General features: G+C 37.5%; 1 protein-coding gene across 1 annotated transcript; it reads right to left on the bottom strand.

Moving 5' to 3' along the window:
- Positions 1-5577: 5577 nt before the first annotated feature.
- On the bottom strand, positions 5578-8437 carry LOC149207513 (transcription termination factor MTERF15, mitochondrial-like). Its single transcript, XM_089395767.1, has one exon. It carries the CDS (start codon positions 8274-8276, stop codon positions 7137-7139), a length of 1140 nt encoding a protein of 379 aa, XP_089251893.1. The 5' UTR covers positions 8277-8437; the 3' UTR covers positions 5578-7136.
- Between the last annotated feature and the right edge of the window lie 13306 nt (positions 8438-21743).

Genomic DNA, 21743 nt, shown 5'->3' with positions numbered 1-21743 from the left:
TCATCAACCTGTAGAGACCATGCTCTCTAACTCCGCATACAATCCCATCAGACTTAGAGCCTCTGGGACTGAGTCTTACCTTCCAATCCTATAACAAGACCTCGAACCCCTTCCTCTCGATCATCGAGACGGAAATCACACTATATCTGAGTCATGGTACAAATAGTACATCCTGGAATCGCATCATACATCCTGTCTCCATCCTAAATGGCACAACACCTAATCCTCAAATCTCCAACTGACTCTTGTCGCCCAACACCATGTGCAACTTCGAGCCCCATTCAGCTAGAATCTCAAAAACTCCCTATGACCCTATCATATGCTTCGACGCACCACTATCCATGTACCATCCATCCTCGTCGATAGTACCCTACGAGAAATGAGAGATCATAGCAAAGTCGTCCTCCTTCAATCTCTTGGTAAGATCATCTATCTCAGTGGAAGTGGAAACAACGGCGACCTGCTTTCCTTTCTTCTTCTCATCATCTACCTTCTTCTTCATTGGACATCTCGACGAAAAATGACCCATCTCGCCACAATTGAAACACATGACCTTACTCAAGTCCTTTTGCTTACCCTTCATTTGCGCTGCAAGTGCCACGTCATCATCGAAAGTCTTCTTCTTTGGATGAAAATCCTCGTCTCACAACTCTTCCTGAATGAGGTCGTCCCATAGCTTATTCCAGTGTGGCAACTTCTCTCTGACAACAATCCCTTTGATGAACGACTTCCATTCCTCAATGAACCCTTTCAAAGCAATCCTCACCATATCTCCATCTGAAATAGTCACACTGACGACAGCAAGCTCATCTTTGAACAGAGACAATCTCATCAAATACGAAGTCACGCCTTCACCCTTTATCATCTTGGTGGACTTCAACTTATCCTCCAATACCAACACCCGGCTCTTGTTCTTATTCTGGAACAAATTTTGAGGAGCCATCCACATCTCATATGCGGTGTTCTTCCCAGACAAATGAGGTATTAGGGCATTCTTCACAGCATCAAGGATGATCAATCTCGCCCTCCTATCCAAATCTTCGTACACTTCCAGCTCCTTCAGGTCAATTGGCTTTCTCAGCAAACTCCCAGATCCAATTGACCTACAAGACCAACTTGATCCTTTCCTTCAATGGACCCGATTCCAGCCTGCAACTTCGACATTGTTACCTACAATGTGACCAACTCCCTCTTAAGTTGTACTTCGTTGTGCACAACTCTGATTCACTAACTTCCAAAGTAACTTAGCCACGCTCTGATACCATTGATACCATGTTGAAATTCCACGATCTTGGGTCTAGGTTAGAATCTTAGAATCTTTGACGCTACCAAACCAAAAATCTCAACAAGAACTACTTTGCACAGCAGAAAATATAAAGCAGTAAATCACATATTCAGAGGTATACACAATTTTTAACAAAATTGTACAATAATGTACAACCCCAATCTTCATTATATTAAACCAAATCCGAATAATACAACAGCCTATGGTGTACATGATACAATGACAAACGTCGTTGCAACTTCTATATTGTATCTTGTCCTGCTGGTCCTTCGCTCCTGTACTACACACTAGCTACCCCTTAGTCCTTCAAAGAACACATCAAGACTCAAAGAGGGTTGCCACCTAAAACCATAGTTTTAAAAAACGGCCGTTTCAAAACAGAAACGGCCGAGTTGGTCCGTTCCATTGCCCTCCGGAGTGACTCGGTACAAAAAACGGCTCAGTTGGCCGAGTCATCGCTAACTCGGCCGTTTCCTGTACTGACTCGGCCGAGTCACAAACAGTGGCCCGTAACCCACTAAAACGGCGATTTAACATTATTTTAATGAAATTTTAAGGGGTTTGCTGATTGGTTTGGACTTCAAGGTGTTTTATGAATTAGCTAAATGTTATTTGGGGTCCATTTCCCCCTCCCAAACCCTATTTAACACACTCAAATGCTCTCTACTATTAATATGTTATTCAAATTTCATGGTAATGTTAAATTCTTAAAGTAAAAGTGACATTCTCCTTAATCTTCATTTTCATCCTTTTACTTAGATTTTTAACATTACCATGAAATGACTCAGGATGTTTGAGAGTGGTTTCGGCCTCATTGGATTTCATATGGAGAAAGTAGAATTTTAGATTTCATTCAAAATCCAGCAGACTTATCAGTTTTTCAAGATTTCAGGATTGGAGGATTGCAATGTTTCCATTGAATTTTGGCATGTATTAGGGTATGGAACTCGTATTTAATCAAGAGCACCAATCCCTCTATGTACCTTGATGTTAGTGACATTGGTTGTCGAACTCCTCTTGGATTCGCTCCCAAACCAGGAGCTTCTGAAAATGTCGCTCTCGCTCATGTTTTCGCTCCTGCTCCCAAGTAACACAAAGAAGAGAAACTGTTTGGATCAAAAACGGTTAAATGATCTAATTTATGTCCAATACAACCTTCGGCTCAGACAAAACCATTTGCTGAACAAAAGACCTAATTCAGATCCCATTGTGTTGGAAGACATTGATCCAACATCAGATTGGGTAGTGGAGAGTCGTCCAGCAGAGTTTGATCCTGATGAGGATCTTGATTTAGATTTAGATATCGAAACATCAATTGAACTTGAACATGTTGTTCAGTTGAATGCAGATCCCAATCCACCAGCCTCAGTCTCACAGCCAGCAAGGACTCCAGTTGTAGGTGCTTCCTCTGCTCAGCCACGACAGAAGCGCAGCCGCATATCTACTCTATCTCAGCTTGCATCTGCTGTAGTTGCACAGCCTGCTAGTGGTACCACTTCTACAGCTACAGTTGGAGATGATGATGATGAGGAGGAGCCATGGGGCCCCCTGTCTGAGTCTGATGATGATCCACAGATTGATCGACATGATCTTGGCTCCTCTAGCTGTAGTACTAGTACTGGAGTCTGGTCACAGTTTACTTTTGTTGTAGAGGCCATTTCTAGCCTCCTTGGTTATGTGTTTTTTGTTTTGAGTCTTTGATCATGTATGACAGTTGACTATGTAATGCCATTGGGTACCATTTTGATATAATGGATTGGTTCATGAAACTACTTTGATCATATGTTGTCTTCCATCTATATTATAACGCTGTGTGTTTGGAAACATGAATGAAAATCATTAAAATTATGTTTTTTATAAAAAAAAAAAATATTTAATGTATTTTTTACGACGACCGGGTCATTAAAATCGAGCCGGCCGAGTCATTACCGTTTCGGAGTCGAAGTCGGAGTCGATCCTCGGCCGAGTCGGAGTCGGAGTCGGAGTTTTAAAACTATGTCTAAAACTGCTACAAGTCACTTTTGTAGCATGTACACAGGAAGATCTAATCTACTCTCTAGGTAGGCCTAATTCTCGAGCTCCAAACTGTCAGGCTAGCAGTCACCTTTGTCCATCAAGGTGATACACTTCGACACCAATCTTCACCCAACCTTCAACTCCTCTTTGTCACTTCAAGATAGCTCATCTAGGGCTACTTTGGCTATCAACACACTGCCCTCCACCAGACCAATGATGCCCAATACTTCACTGTAGATTTTTCTCCTAGGATGGACTTTTCACCTCCACGGAAAGTCCTCCAAATGGCACCTACAGGCTGCAATGTAAACTGATCCAAATCCGGTCACAAACTATGACCCAACACAAGAAAAAACTTAGTCAAAACATACCTTTGACTGCTACTCTAAGTTGAAGTGAACTGTTGTTCTTCACTGTGGCTGGTTAGGGCACCTTGGAATGCTAAAACAGCCCTAACAAGGCCCTTTCTTATGTCATATCTTGTCCTACTGGTCCTTCGCTCTCGCACTGCTCACTAGCTGCCTCTTAGTCCTTCAAAGGACACCAGATCAAGACTCCAGGAGGGCTGCCACCTAACACAGCTACAAGTCACTTTTGTAGCATGTACATGGGCTGATCTAATCTACTCTCTGGGTAGGCCTAATTCTCGAGTTCCAAACTGCCAGGCTGTAGAAATTTTGAATAATTAATCACTTATTCACAGAGATTATCCCGATTATACACTATTGCGGAAACATGCACAATACATAATCTCCTCTACGTTGATCATCAATTTAGCAACATCAAAAACAATGAAACATCAATCGCATGCACACATTAACACAGTATGTAACCCGGGGAAAGCATACAGCTGAAAACCCCACACTATATGTATATTATAATGATAGAGAACATCTAACAATACATAGTACAATACTCCTCACAAGTACTCAGTACTATCTCCACCTGTTACACACAAAACTAGCTCAGATCTGATCAATCACAGCTCAAAGCTCCTCCACTGCTTTTCCTGCCTCCACTGCGCAATCTGCAAGAGAAATCATCCACTCTGTAAAAACGAATTCCCTTGGTATACTACGCAAACCATCATTGGCAATCTCCATCCATTGCATGTGCAAATCACATGCACAACTATAGTCACACTGTAGTCACAACTGATAGCAATCTCAACCTCTAACACCTGTCTCCACTGAATTGTACATGCACTGAGTTAACTGATGTATTCTTTAGTTGCTTTATGAGTTAATAATTAGTGAATTACTTAATATTTAATTCACGCAACTCATCACTAGTGTATTCTTTAGTTAGACTAAAATACAACTAATTCAACCAAGTCAACTCCACAATCAACTCCACCAAACTCAACCACATGAGTTCTAAATGAAGTCCTGCATGCAATAGCTCAACTGACTCACAAGAAAAGCGTATTTCCTTCTGACAGCTGCATGTGCCACATCCGTAGCTCAAACTGAAGTGCTCCAAGAGGATAAGATAATGTTTATAGTCCAAATATTATTATGAGACAATAATATTCGACTGTTCTATTTTTAGGCTGGCAGTCTAAAAATAGAAACCTGCCCATATGTCTAAAAATAGAAGTCCGTCTATTTTTACTAACATGACCAACCTTCGGCTCAATCAAATAAAATAGACTTTGCGCCAAAAATAGCCTGCGAGCCCACTTAGTGAAGGCGACTTCTTTCCACTTAGCTCCATCATCTTGTTGCATTCTCAACACAGGCTAGCAGTCACTTTTGTCCATCAAGGTGCTACACTTCGGCACCAATCTTCACCCAACCTTCAGCTCCTCTTTGTCACTTCAAGATAGCTCGTCGAGGGCTACATTGAGCTATCAACACGCTGCCCTCCACCAGACCAATGATGCCCAATACTTCACTGTAGATTCTGCTCCTAAGATGGACTTTTCACCTCGACGGAAAGTCCTCCAAACGGCACCTACAGGCTGCAATGTAAACTGATCTAAATCCGGTCACAAACTATGACCAACACAAGACAAAACTCAGTCAAAACATACCTTTGACTGCTGCTCTAAGCTGAAGTGAACTGTTGTTCCTGACTGTGGTTGGTTAGGGCACCCTGGAACGCTGCAACAGCCCTAACACAGTCACTTAGACAGCCCTTTCTTACTGCAGCCTGCCCTTGGAAGACTTCCCTTCATCAAAGCTGCTTTTCTGGGCACTAAACCAGCCCTTAAACTCCTCCACGCAGCTCTGTTTGAGTTGGTTAGGGCTGCAGCAGGCTTATCTGAGGGTCTGTCCACCCTTATCACTTCAGACTTGGCCCAGAATTACTCTCCTCTACCTCGGCCCTCTAACACAGCAGCTTAGACATAAATACAGCCATGAAAAGTGCCCAGAAGTGCCCTCTCCTCCTCGCTGTTCTGTCCCTTCTTCCTGCAGCCCAAAACAGAGATTAATTCTCTCCTCCAACGAACTTGTCACTTGTAATGTGTTGCACAAATGGATGCTCTTTAGCCTCCTCTCCACCTTCTATTTATAGACTAAATGAAGGGCTCCATGAATTGATGAAAAGACATGTCTCTTGGACCAAGCCTACATGACTTGACTGTCCATAATTAATTGTCAACTTCAAAAATTCATATCTTCGTTTCTAGAGCTCCAATTTGAGTGATCTTTGGACCGTTGGAATTAGCCCACCAAGCTCTATCACCTCAAATTTTCTCATGCTCAAATTCTTCATGGTTTTGGCCCAAATCCCGATGGGTGCAAAACCACTACCTTGGGTTCCAAGCCCACAAGTGACCATTGTGGTGCTTTGCTCTCCAAACCCTGAACCCTAAGACTTGGAGTACCTCCCAAGCTAGACAAATCAACAGAGGGTGAGTTGTACTTTGAATTGCAACACTGTATAACCTGCTTCTCAAACATCTTGAGAGGCAGCTGTATGGCTGGTGCCAAAGAAACCATAGAACTGTTAAAACAGAGGCCTTTACCAGAGATTCTCTGGTCAAAAAAGAGAAACTAGTGAACAGGAAAAGGCATATTTATACAGCTGATCAATTTTCGAAAACTTTCTGAATGTTATTAACTGAAACACATTCCATGCATGTCTCCTTTTATTTTTGCTAATAAAGTGTATATATATAGAAGCGATCCGGTACAGGTTACAAAAATGGGATTTCCATCTATCCTCAGATTCTCTCATAAATTTCATAAAGCAAAATACTTGTCCGCTGGTACATTTCCTAACAATACCTACTGTTTCATACCGTTCATAATATTCCCCTGGGCCAACATCATCATACAAAAAGCAAAAACAGTAATTCATTGAATCTAACAGAAATAATTCTGAAACTTCTAGACCAAAATTGCAAAATTCGTTTCTTGCTGAAAGAACTTATCTGGTAACTACAATTCCTCTTGGTTGCTGATGAATAGCCATACTATCTGCAGCTCTTTCTGGGTGGCATACTGAGGTAGTAGACGAGCTTGGTCTTCACTGAAGATTGCGGTATGCATGTTGGTGATGTCCCGTTGAATCTGACGGTGATGTGAACCATCAATCCCTTTGTCCACTGAAAAGCCTGCTACAGATGTCCAGATTGCTGATCTTCATCTCTGCAAATTGCTTGTGTGAGTGCCATGCATTGCCTTCGCCATCTTCCTGGGACTTCCCAATTTCAACTCCAGGCTGTGAATGACCACAAAAACCTGGCGCCATTTGTCAAAATTCAGCTCCATGCCATCATCAACAGCATCCTTACATTCGCGAATGACTTTCTCCACGCCCTCTGATTACTTTTTCCATGGCTTCTAGACTCATTCCTACAGCTGATACACTGCCTCTCCACTTGTCAAGGCTTCACTTGGTCGTTCACGGTCCCTAGCGTTGGCCCTATATCTAATTCACTGGATGTATCCATGTCAATGTTCAACTTTCCATCTTTCACGCAACGGTAAATATCTAGCAGAACGGAGGATTTTTCATTCGAATCGACATATATTTCTAAGAAACTTTTTTCTGACATCCTAAGAATGTGTCGAAAATGCATCTTTGTTTTCAAGAAACCCATTGAATTCAGTGCCTTTATTACTCTACACCGAGGAATCACCCTCTTCTCCAAACTGAGTTGAAACAAAAGTGGATCCTTATCGAAATCAGCCAATGTAAGTCCTGCAAATTTGACCAAAAAATCCACATGATGCTTCAAATTTTCCTCTGAAAGCAACAGAATCTCCGGTCGCCGCCTTAATATCTCCGAAATTTGCTTTTTTGAGAAACCTAAACTATTCAAACAACGTAGCCTTCTATCCATATTTTCTTTCCCTGCCCAGAAAATAATACGCAAAACACGAGCAAACATCTTTGATCCCTTGGGACGCCCAAAATCCTCAGCATGTTGAAATAACTCTAAAATCTTTTCCTCTGAAGCTGTGAGCAAAGCAGGCACCCTCGCCACTAACTCTGATAATTCTTGACCCTTAACACCTAATCTTTGCAAAAGTGAAAACGAGGAAATAAGCTTGTCTTCTGCAGTTTCAAATATCTTTGCACGGGCAAGAAGTAGTTTGCAGATATCCTCTTGATTCATGTAAGTCCCAAGGAGAGTGAGCTTAGCCTGTATGTTTCTTTCGGCGCTACGAAACAAGAACGTGGGGCTGTTAAGGACCACCCTTCGAATATGGGGAAGGTTGGTCAAACCACAGCCTTTTAGCAACTCCAAAACTTCTTTCATATTCCGGGTCGACTTTGCATGAAGGTATTTCCTGTTATGCCTAAAGGCTTTCTCAATTTCTTCAGGTGTTAAACCGCAATTGTTGATAAGAAAATCAGAGACAACGGCACTGCGTACTGAAGTTGTGGATGATGGTGATATTTCGGTGCAGAAATTGGAGAATGTTAGATGAAATTTGGCGGTAACTGCAAATGCAAGAGCAGAGGTTGCCTTTGATAATGTGTATTGGTTAGTTATCACTCGTTTCAGGATCATCATCGCAGAAGGAGGCGATACGAATCAATTACTTGGAGGACAGAACGCCGCAAGAACGAGACGAGTCGAAAGCCTTTCGGAGAAGGTTGGAGAGCGCAGCGAAAACACAGGGTTAGAGTTTATTAGGGTTCGGTGGCTGTCACACGCAAAGTATGGTCACATGGATAGGCCTGCCGCCTCACAGTATGGTCATATGGGTACGCCTGTGGTTGTTTTTATATGTATAAAATGAAATTATAATATTATTTTATTTTTGTAATGAGAGCAATTGGTAAGTGGATTGGGCTAGTACCTGGCATGGAAATATTACAATTTTGGAATGGAAATATTTATTTCTTTAAAAAATTAAATGTATCCCTAGGTTATGATTTTTCTTTTAAATATTCATAGGATAGGATATTGTTATTTTCATTTATGTTTTGGGCCGATATTATTTTGTTTTTATTATTATTTTACTAGAGACGTGAATACTTACACATCTCTTCATATTAGGTTGTAGAATGCCTTCTTGGCACAATTATTAATTATAAAAAGAATTAATACATCACTTTATAGTTAGAGAACATTGATAGGTATCAAAACACTTATCTTATGATACATCTCACGTTTTCAAAATTACAAAAAAGAAAAAAAAAACAATAATTAGCCTAGATTCATCTTAAATCTGGATCTACCAAGCTTGGAGAGGGATCAACTCCGGAGTTAAGATAAATCTAAGGTGATACTCTCGGATTCCATAATGTATTTCCTTAAGACTTTAAATAGGCTTCATCATAACAAACACCATGAGCTACGCAATGCCATGGACTTGTACACCACTATAATTTTATAGTTTAATTTGACTTTATAATTTTATAGTTAAAATCATAATTATTAATTTTCTCATTTAATTTTTATAATTTGCATTATTATTATTTTAGCAATTGCAACACATGCTGTGAAGGAAATGTCGTAAGATGGTAGCATAGGAAAGAGTAGCATTGAAGAAAGTAAAAAATTTATGCAATTTTGTTTTTTTACTAGTATTTGTCTGAGAAATACTTTGAAATTTAAACTTTGCAAAATTGAGCTACAACAGTTAGGAAGGACTGTAGTTTGATGAATCTCACCAATATTTGTTTTTTCATAAGTATGTTCATTGATAGTGTGTGCTTCTTCATAATATCTCTAATATGTACATGCCAACTGCAGAAACCAATACAGGTGTGTGTTCTCTTGTGGTACAAGGGCACATTGCTGCTATAGTGCCACCAATAGGTAGATGGAAGGAAAAATGAAACTGAATACTGAAAGGTCTAGATTGAAAGCATTAGAAACACTATAGTTAGAAGCCCAAGCCATGCATTAAAAGCATATTGTATTCACCAAAGTCTTCAACACAAAATCCTTGTGATAGAGATTGCAGTTTACAAACACCTTATCAACAAAGTGAAATGTCAAGGTTAATGTTAAACAACATCCAAGTACGTAGATTTTCACAGTTCGACATAGTTCATGTAGGATTTCTACATTTAAATTGTGTCAATGTTTATAAACAAATTAGAGGCTACTTGGTAATTGATGTGCAGTATGAGCCTCCAATCATATTGTTTTATGTTAAACAACTTTATGTAATAGTTATCCATAGTACTAATTCCTCTACTGATTAATGCACTTTATTAATGGCATAACAGTGTATCACTATGATAGGTTGTACTTTGTAAGAGACTACTACGAAGTCTAAGTATGGTATATAATTCTGATGTTTACGCTAGTGGGTTAAGCATTTCATGAGAAGGAATTTTTTTGGATTTCGAAGTTTCAATGATTGTTGACTATGGGTTGCATTTTGTGATAGTTTTTAATGTATGCAGTTTCCTCACTAACTACAATGGTGTATATGACAGTGTAGTACAAAAGAAAAGTTTTGACATTTACATTGCGGTGCCACTTTTTTGTGCATTTGTTCATACTTTTTATCTGGTGTTGAGCAATAGACTTCTAAGATGGCCTTTCTGTCAATTTCACTCATGCAAAGGCTTATGATAAACCTTATTTCTTTGTACAAATTAATAGGTTACAGACACATGCTTGTATGGAGCCCTATATTATTGTAGCTAACATGCAGTTGAGTTGTATGCACCCCATCTTCAAGATATTGCAACCACATTTGTGTTACAATGTGGAATTTAATGCATTGACTTGCCAGAGCTTGATAAATGGTGGAGGAGTTATGGAATCTTGTCTTACACTGAACAAATACTCCATGGAGTTAAGTGCATCTGGTTATGACAGAAAATTGCACTTTGACAATGAGGCCTCATAGTACTAATCCAAATTTACATTCAATAGACATAAATTACAAACTGGCAGAGATTAAAAAATTGCTTTATGACAAAGTCAATCAAAGCACTGTGCAAACTTACTACTACAAAATCTGAATGAAATGTGTGCATTGATATTGTGGTTATTTGGAGCTACTGCCACACCATAATACAAACATAATTGCAAGTTAATTTGTTTTTATCATAAAACACATGGTAATGTTCCAATTTGTTTGGACTCTGGAGTATTGACAAATCATACTACACTATAAATGCAAGTCATTATTTTTTTTATAAAAATATATTTATTATGATCCAATGATTAAATAACTCATGATCATACTAATAACCCTAACTTTACACTCAATAATAAACATAAAAGTTATATTACAAATTAACAGAGTTCAAAGAATTTCATATACCACATTACTTGTATTACATAAGGTTGATTTAAAGAACATACAAAACATGCATAAATATCATGGTGAGTTGGAGCTCTTGCCACAACATAATACAAATATAATTGCAAGTCAGTTTGTTTTTATCATAAAATACACAGTAGTGGTTCAATCAGTTTGGAGTATTATTGAACACTCAAATTCTCTTATCCTCTATCTACTTGGCACTGCTAACAAAATAAGCTAGCAACCAAAATATGCAATAACACCCAAGAAAAATTAGCAATGATATAGATAATTGGGGTGTTATTTCACTATTGTCAGCCTACTCATTTTGTTATTACAAGGCCTTAGCATATAAGAATATTGTCCAGATTGATTAATATTACTATCTCATGCCACTGTCAATTTTCAGAAAACAATTGAAACACCAACTTACTGAATTTCAATTCCTCAACACACCTATGGAAGCCATAATAGCAATGAAGACATCCTCACAAATAGTAAGAATCAAACAAGGTAAGATAGCTATCATTATGAAAAGAGATGAAATAAGGTAATGACCCACATCATGGAAGAGAAGTTAACTCATTAGCAAATGGCAATGTACATTGCATTTTATGTTTTTTGGTCATCATCATCATTTACTACGAATCTCCTTCATCCATTGAAGACACTGAAAACTAACAAAACCCAACTACCGTTGGTACCACAATACTTGCTAAGGTTTTGCAAATCGGGTAGCAAGATAAATGAGCTTGACTATAGAGAAAATTTACATGGTTAAATGCACTTGAGCCAAAGATGTTTTGGGATGGGTAGCCTTCCCAAGTAGTCATGGTTACTAGGTGCAATTCTTGGAATTGATGAGTGATGAGCATGACATGATGCACAAAATGCTAAGTAGATCATTCGAGCATATGACAGAAAATGACACTTTGACATGGAGGCCTCATAGTACTAATCCAAATTTACATTCAATAGACAAATTACAAATTGACAAAGATTAAAAAATTTCTTTACCACAAAGTCAACCAAAACACCGTGCAAACTTACTACTACAAAATCTGAATGAATCATGTGCATTTATATTGTGGTGAGTTAGAGCTATTGCCACACCATAATACAAACATAACTACAACTTAATTTGTTTTTATCCTAAAACACATGGTAACAGTCCAATTTGTCTAGACTCTGGAGTATTGACAAAGCATACTGCACTATAAATGCAAGTCATTACTTTTTATATAAAAATATATTTATTATGATCAAGTGATTAAATAACTCATGATCATACTAATAAACCTAACTTTGCACTCAATAAATATAAAAGTTATGTTACAAATTAACAAAGTTTAAAGAATTTCATATACCACATTCCTTGTATTACATAAAGTTGATCCAAAAAAACATACAAACATGCATGAATATTGTGGTGAGTTGGAGCTCTTGCTCCATGTAGTGAAATAACATATTCAGGCATTCCCTACTCCATTACTTCTTAATCATAATTCAAAACAACACAGAACCTAGAGTAATAAATATGTTGTCTCATTATTTTTTCCATTGATTTTCCTAGAGTAAGAGAAGAAACTATACTTTTTCTTACAAAGACAATGTTCACAATAAATTATTTTCTAAGATACCATCTGAGTCCAACAAAAGCAAGTTGGACACACGATTAAAAAACTGAAAATTTGAGCCCATTGACGCTCCCAAACTTGATATTTATTTGAGAGGATTCAAAGCCACTTCCTTAGTACTCCAACATTTTTGTCTCATGTCAAAAACCTGAGAAGATTAAGAAGAGAGTTCACCCTCGTAACACCATCAAGAGCATACCATTCCTCATCATCACCAATTGAAATATACTCAATAAATTTTCTCCGAGATTGTGTTCTCTCTGGGCCCTTAGGTTCCTTGGAGGTCTTGAATTTGTTTAAATTTTGAGATGCATCATTCAGATCATTAACATTGTTGATTGCGTTTGCACGCTCTAATGTGAGGATATTTATCTCACTAAAGTCTTTTGTGTTCTTGTCGAAATCTTTGAATGAATTTGTAGCTAACAATGAAGTGATCTCTTGTGTCACTGCTTGACTACTAGGGTCATGTTCCACTGGAGTTTTTTTTTATTATTTTGGCTCAGATGATAGAGAATTATTGAGGAAAAGACAGAACACTGCACAATCATCCACTTTAGAAGTTGGATATTTAAACCTCCATGCTTGAACAACATACTCCACCAAAGCTCTGGCTGCAGTTATTTGAGAAGGTGTTGATGCCACAATGTCCACAACTTCCTTATTAGACAATACATCCCAAACCTGAGGAAATTTTGAAAAGATTAAATAATGATTTCTAAGTACATTTAAATTACACAAACAAGATATTAACATGGTCTGAAGGCAAGAAGGTATACATATTTGTGTCCAACACTTTACCAAGTTTCTTTTTGTTAGACCAGGAGTAATTCCACAAATAACTTGTTGATTTTCATTAATATAACACATGACTATATACAAAGAGAGGGAGACTATTGGGTTTCATTAACCAATGTCTCTTCGTCTTCCAACTTCTCTTATTTTGTTATTTACAAGATTTACATAGGATTCCTAATCCCAAAGATTAGGTGTTTAACATTCCCCCCTGAATCTGAAGGGATGTTGGTAAGTCCAAGCATCATTATGTATCTTTCAAACTTTTCCCTTCCAAGTGCTTTGGTGAAGATGTCTACAATCTGCTCGTTTGTGGAACAATGTCATAGATGGATTATTTTGGCCACAACATGATGTAGAATCAGATGATATTTTGTATTGATGTACTTGGTCCAATCATGGAACTTTGGGTTCTTGGCCAGCTTTAGTGCAGAAGTGTTGTCAATCAAAAGAGGAGTTGAATGCACTTGTTTCTCCTGCAAATCTTCCAAAATTTTCCTAAGCCACACAATTTCCTTCATTGATTCAACTGATACCACATATTTTGCCGCAGTTGTGGAATCTGTTGGAACTGATTGTTTGTGTGACCTCCACAAGACAACTCCCTGATCCAATACTCATAACATAACCTAAAGCAGATACCCCAATTTTTTTATCTACATCGAAGTCTGAATCATAGTATCCAATCAAGCTGAAGTCACCCACCTATGTATACTTGAGTCCAAGGTCTTGAGTTCCCTTCGAGTACTTTAGAACTCTTTTTGCAGCAAACCAATTACCCTCACAAGGATTTTTCATAAACATGGAGAGGATTCCAACAACAAATGAAATGCCTGATCTGGTAGTAGTCATGTAGTTGAGACTTCCTACGAGTTTTCTATACTTCGTTGCATCCTCAAATTATTTTCCTTTAGTGGATGTAGGCTTTAAGTTTTGTTCCATTGGAGTAGTCAAAGGATTGCACTCATCCATGCCAAACTTGTTCAACAGATCTCCAATTTACTTCTTCTAAGAGAGGAATATAAACTTCGGATGTTGGATTACTTCAATACCAAGATAGTAGTGAACATAGCCCAAATCTGTCATTTCAAAACATTTCCTCAGTTCCTTCTTTATGGATGCAATGTAGCTCTCATTGTTCCAATATAAAAGTAAAACAAACTTTTCATGCCCCAAATTTTAACAAGTCAAAACAGATAATTTATTGATTAATGTGTAGTGTTGTGCAAAGGGGAAATATGCGGAAGAACTGTATGGAGGGAGAATGTATACAAAAGTGTGGAACATTGCAGAAAAAATTTTGTATACCATGTTTTGCACATCAGTTCTCTCGCACAACGCTTTTTCACACAGATTAAAAACACACTTCATTTGATATTGGATAATAAGTGTTCAATTCACAAATGTGAAATCACCAATGCACTTAGTATTTGGGAAACGTGAATGTCAATATTCATTGATTCTATTTTGATAAAAAATTTAAATGAATAAGAAGAATGATGTGGAAAAAACATCGAAATAGGCATATAAATATTGAACGCAAATCTAGTCAAAATAAAACATTGGTAAGTAGTGAAACAAGCTAACAAAGTAAATGCTATTAAGCACTCAAACAATGTCCTAATTACACATCGATTTGTCGAATAAACGTTGAAATAAATTTCATTCACTGGTAGGGAAGCTTTGGTTAATTGTAGGATTAAGCCTTATGTTTGTTTATTTTATAACAAAAACATTATTTATTATGTCAAGAGGTATGTGCTTATGGTTACGAAAATAATTGCAAGGTTAAATTCCATTACATTAATAAATAAAATGAAACATGAATAGGATTACCTAATGTTTTTTCACCTTCTATAGTTAACTATCTTCAAGCAAAATAAATTATGGATACAAGAAAAACAAACAGTTGATATAAATAGAATTTAAATAATGTTTTCAGCATAAATAAAAGACAAATTCTCACTAGCCCACGGGGCTTTGGATTGACGGTGAATGGGTACACTGTTAAGGCACTCCTTGCAATAGGTCACTGGTTCAAATCCCCCGTGGGTGCTTACCTACCAAAAAAAAAGACAAATTCTCACTAAGTGCCTTTAATGATCATTAAAAATTCAAGACATTTTTTGAACTTTCTTGAAAAATGGCTAAAAATATAAAAAATAGGCCCTTACATCAAGAGGTATGGTTACATGAATTAAGGTAAATGATTAAGATGCTTAATCAAGTGAAGCCAAGTCATGCTAAAGTTTGAAAGTATAATTTAATACATTACGTAATCTTTAATTTAATTAATGTTATTTTAGGCATAAATTTGATTTCTCTTTCCATGGTAGCGATGGTGCAATTGGTCTTCCTTGACATGAGTATTAATTGATTGAAATGATAACTAAATCATGTATTTTATTATATAATTCTAAGCTCCATAAGAATCAACCAACATCTACTTTTAGGTTGACAATGTGAGAAATTATTGTTAGTGTTCTATTGTTCAATATAAGGCCATGCTCCTCTCCTTCAATGTATATACAATATTAGGCATGCTTCATTATTTCATAGAACGTCTCATGTGGATCTCCCGACCTTGGTAATTATTTTAATTTTTAATACTACTAATAATTAGTAATACAATTTGTTTATCCCATTGCATGCTCAATACAAGGATTCTCAGGCATAAAGGTTGTCCAGTTAAGCTCTTACAAACATGCTCGCATATATTTTCTTGAAATCTTACTATAATAGCAAGTATATGTGAGCATAACTTCTAACTAATATTAATTATTCAATATTAAGTTTTTATTATAGCACTTTAACTATAAGTTAAATCAAGTAAATTCCAAGGTTTAACATCTAGTATGGGTTTTTGTAGGGTGAAAACATGGCAAGATACATTATGAAGAAGTTAATGACTTTTTTCAAAGATAAGAACAAAACCATTAAGTGATCATGAATGGCATGTAATGTTTGTATATAACTATTAGAAACATAAAACAATTATTTGTTTCAAAAGAGAATCCAATTGATTGAAATATGCCCACAAAAGAACAATATCCTATAAAAACATTTGCATTATATTGTGATGCTTAAGAAGGGATACCCAATTTTTGCAATTATTAAAGCCAACTACACTTACATTATCTCAGTAATCAACCACTATCTTATTGACATGCAAAATGTGTATCCTTACTTTTATATATGCTATTGGAAATTGATACATAAATTTAAAAAAGAATGAAGACTAATTAATATTTTAAATTTGATTTAGTTGGAATATGTGTTTTTTTTAAATAATGTATACCAATCCAAAAAAATTATCAAATTTCCATGAATGACTTATTAATTATTTTTGTTTAAATTGAGTATAATTGAAACATACTTCAAAAGTGTATATATAACAATTCAAATTTTTTATTCTTTTATAAAATTTGGCTTTAGAGCATACTTCAAAAGCATTTATAACAATGCTAAGCAAAATTGTTGATAATCAATGGTTCAATTCCATTTCTTTGTCATGGTTAAGATGGGCCATGTGTCAAAAATTCAGCGCTGCTAGTGGAAGGAGCTGCGCAGCCCTACAACAAATGCAGCAAGAAGCACGCAACAGCACGTAGCTACCCCTCAGCAGCCTCCTATTGCTGAGGATCGAGCATCATGGATTCATTAGAGGATAGAGAGCCTCTTTCATACCAACAATAAGAAAATGAAGGAACAACAAAAGCTTTCGTCTCTCTCATTTCTGCAATGGGCTCGGCAAAGAACTGACCATCAGTCACAAAGTTTGTTAAAAGATTGGAAGACAACCCTGAAATTTCACTCCCGCATGCCCTTCCTTGTAAAGCAGCACTTTCTCTGGCGAAACGCGGATTAGTTGGGCAGTTTATTGGGTTATGGCCATCGCCCAAAACTGTCCAAAAATGGATAGAAAGGAACTAGACTGCATCAATAGATGGGAAAATCTCAATCAAGTTATGTGGAAGAGGATACTACACCTTTCACTTTGAAACCAAGGAGGATCGAGATTTGATATTTAAGAATGGACCTTACTTTATGGATATAAGGGGACTGTATTTAAATAGATGGACGCTGGATTTCGATCCAGAAATGGATGTACCCAATGATGTCCCTGTTTGGGTCAGATTGCCACATCTTCCCCTCCACTGTTGGGGAGATGACTCAGTTAAAGCCAAAGGAAATGCAATTGGGAAATGCATAGACAGGTGTGAGGCAAAGGAAAATATGCATGCATGCGCCAGAATCTATGTAAAAGTGGATCTAGGGAAAGGGCTTCCAGAAGCCATCAAAATCAAAGTGGATTAGTGGACGCATGTACAACAGTTGGATTATGAACAAATCCCCTTCAAATGCAAGGTATGTCATGAATATGGCCATTTCGCTAATAGACGTACAAAAAAAAAGAAAAGAAAAATGAAAAGATTGAAGATCCGGAAAACAAATGGGAACAGGTTAAAAAAAAAAGACAGTCCACAAACAACCAAATCATCCTTCCTCGTAGCCCTCCATATCCTCTTATCACCACCCTCTATCACCAAAAGCAGCCAACAATCCTCTTACTAGTCCCACTCCTTTTGAGCCACTGGATCCTTCAGCCCCCCCCCATCCCCGGACCCAGATCCAGATCCAAATCCGCCCACCATACTCCCAACCCCCCTTCATCCCCTCTGGTCTCAAACACCCATACTTCACCTCCCCCCCCCCCCAGTGGACAGAATCCTAACAAGAAAACAGTGAAAGGAAGCAATCCCAAATGTAGAATATAAAAAAAAAAACAAGAAGAAAGACAAACAAAGCGCTGAGGGACGAAGCAGGAGCAAAGGAAATGGCATTAGGAACGCAGCAACCTATGTAAACCTTCTTAGAAAGGAGTATAGTAAACAACGAAAAAAGCCAGCAAAGAGGGAAAGGACCCATGCACCACCCAACACGCAAATAATGATAGTGGTCTCCTAGAATTGCCGAGGAATGGGAACATCCTTCAAAGAAAATGCCACAAAAGACATTCTGGGAAAAGAAAATCCAGACATCCTTATGATTCAGGAGACAAAAACAAATAGCCAAGAAACTGAAAATATCAAAAAAAAAATCAAAAATTATGAAGGGGAAGCAACACAGGCAACAGGAGCGTCAGGAGGTATTTGCACAATATGGAAAAAAGGAATATGGGAATTAATACAACACAAAAAAGATCAGCATTGGATACAAACGGATCTAATGCAAATCAGTACAAAAGAGAAGTATAGTGTCATAAACATATACGCCCCAAATCACTACAAGGAAAAAGAGCAACGTTGGGCCACCATAAAAGAAGCACTAAAAGAAATGCAAGCTGGGAAAATAATCCTAGGAGGAGATTTAAATTTGGTAAGAAGTATAGAAGAAAAGTTTGGAGAACATATCACACAGACCCATCCAGGGATGCTCTAGAAGAAATAATGGAACAACACAATTTAATAGACATCCCACCAAGCAACAAGAAATACACCTGGAGCAATAAAAGAGTGGAAAAAAGCAACATAAAAGAAAGGCTGGATAGAATCCTCATACAAGAAAACATAGCAGCAGTGTACAGCTCCATCAAATCAAAAAATTTACACACCACGGCATCTTATCATAAACCGGTGGCAATAGTCATGGGAAAAATGGAAAACCAAGGACCGCTCCCATTTAGATACAGCTCAATTTGGGACAGTCACACAGAAATCGGTGAATTAATCAAGGAAGCATGGGAGCCAAGAGTAACAGGATCACCACAGTATATTTGGGAGACAAAATTAAAAAATGTAAAAGCCAAGCTAAAGGAATGGGCAAGAGCAAATGAAATAAATAAATAAAAAATGAAAAAAATAAAAAAGAGTTACATCAAAAAATGGACAGCATGCAAATTGAAAAAGAATGCAAAGAAGAAGGCACGCAAGATTATCTAAGAGAGAAGGAAATTTTTTGGGAAATATATAGGGAAAACAAGAAAGAAGAAGAGGCCAGACTGAAATCCGGAAACTTGTGGCTCAAGGCAGGGGATAAAAATACATCATTTTTCCACAACACAATGAAGATTAGAAGAGCAAGAAACCAAACAGAAAAAATACAGGTTGAAAGTCAAGAGGTCAAGGACGCAGAGGAACTAAAAAAAGCATCCCACAAGCACTTCAAAAACTTACTTTCAGCAAATGAAAAAACGGCTGATTATGAAGATTTCCTAAAGCACAAAAAAATAAATTAAAAAAGATCAAAACTCACAGAAGAAGAAGTAGTGACGGCTATATGGAGCTTGCATCCGGACAAAGCCCCAGGGCCAGATGGTTTCACAATAGCTTTCTATAGATTTCACTGGTATACAATTAGAAAGGACTTCTTAAGAATGGTGAAGAATGTCTTCAAAAAAAAATACGAGGCAACACAAAATCCTCCTACCTTGCTCTAATCCCAAAGAAACCAAACCACTCCACTTTCAACAGGTTTCGCCCTATCTCCCTTTGCATTTCCTCTTATAAGATAATAACAAAAATGATTGCAAACAGAATCAAAGAAGTGCTTCCAATAATCATATCTGAAAATCAAGGAGGATTTGTGCCCAAAAAGCAAATCATAGATAATGTAATTATTGTACAGAAAGTTGTACACTCTAGTATGTTAATGCAAGAAAAAGGCAGCCTAATCAAACTAAATATGGCAAATGCATTTGATAGGGTTAGCCATCCATATCTAATGGTTGTCTTCCAGAAACTTGGTTTCTCAAGAGAAATAATAGAAGGCATCCAAGCATGCATCTCTACTCCATGGATTGCCCCCCTCATAAATGGAAGGCCCGGTAAATTTTTTCAAAGCACAAGAGGCGTTAGGCAAGGATGTCCGCTCTCTCCCTTCCTATATATTATAATGGCAAAAACTTTAAGCGGAGCTTTGGAAAAACAAAGAAAGGAAAGAAACATCACAGGGATCAGAATAGCAAAAGGAGTAAAAATAATAAACCACTCACTTTTTGTTGATGACACATTGCTGTTAGGAAGGGCATCAACAATAATAGCAAGGAGGTTCAAAAAAAATTTGGATGATTTTTTACAGGTTTCAGGTGAGCTATTAAACAATACAAAATACAGAATATATGGATGGAATACCCCTTCCAGAACCATGCAAAGGATCTCACAAATTGTAGAAATACTTGTTCAGGAAAAATGGACACACTTCTTTTACCTGGGACTTCCAATCTCAAGAGAGAACATGAAGGCAAAAATATGGACTAAACAGATTGAAAAAATGAAAAATAAAATACAAAGCTGGGGTATGATGTGGCTAAATATGGCAGGAAGGGTAATATTAATCAAAGCACTCCTTGCAGCACTTCCTATCTACCAATATGCAATAATCATGGCCCCAGCAAGTGCCCACAAACAAATGGAGTTAATTTTAAGAAGCTTCTTATGACAGGGGGGGGAAGCAAGAAAACAAAAAATTCAGCCTGGTTAGGTGGGAGCAAGTAGTGCTACCATATGAACAAGGAGGCCTATCAATTCGGATACTTGGGCTCATGAATGTAGCCTTGGGAATGAAAATAGTATGGAGACTGATCACAGGAAAAGAGAGCTAGTGGAAAAAAAACTCTCATCTCAAAATACATGGATGGCTCCAGAAAAAAGTTGCTCAATGGAAATATCCCAATAAGACAATGTACCCAAGCATGGAAGCTAGTAAAAAAAACAATTCCTCTAATGAGTAGCTACATCTCTAAAATCCCAGGCAATGGAAAAACGATATTGATTTGGGAGGACAGAATCATGGGAAAAGAACCATTGCAGACTCATCCAGAAATTGAAGGCATCCAAGAGTGGATGAAAGGAAAAGGTCTCAACACTTTACACTCAATCTCTCTATGGAATCAAAAGGAATGGCAAGATTGGAAAATTTCAACAATTCCTGCAAACCTGGAAGGGCAATGGAGCAAAATCAGGCAGCTCCTAAAAGGGGTAGCACCAATCAACTATGACGAGGAAGATGATTACCTCTAGGATCCAAGTGGTGGGCATTACACGGTTAAGCCTGGATATAAAACTTTACAAGAACAACCAAATCAACAAAATTGGGACTCTTGGAAAATAGCCTGGAAATCAGAAAGTTTGCCTAAGATCAAAATGTTCATCTGGACTCTTTTAAAAGGGAAAATCTTGACCAGTGAAAACTTAAAAAAAAAGGCTTTCAACGCCCATCACGATGCCCATTATGCTTGCAGGCTGAAGAAAACATACAACATTTATTCCAAGAATGCATTTTTGCCAAAGAATGTTGGCAACAGCTAATAAGCCCCTTGGAAATAAGTAT

This window comes from Pinus tabuliformis, chromosome 1_2 (assembly GCF_031772625.1).
Source record: "Pinus tabuliformis cultivar Carrire ecotype Pingquan chromosome 1_2, CPIR1, whole genome shotgun sequence".
NCBI lineage: Eukaryota > Viridiplantae > Streptophyta > Pinopsida > Pinales > Pinaceae > Pinus > Pinus tabuliformis.
This window is presented reverse-complemented; position numbering and strand designations above follow the sequence as displayed.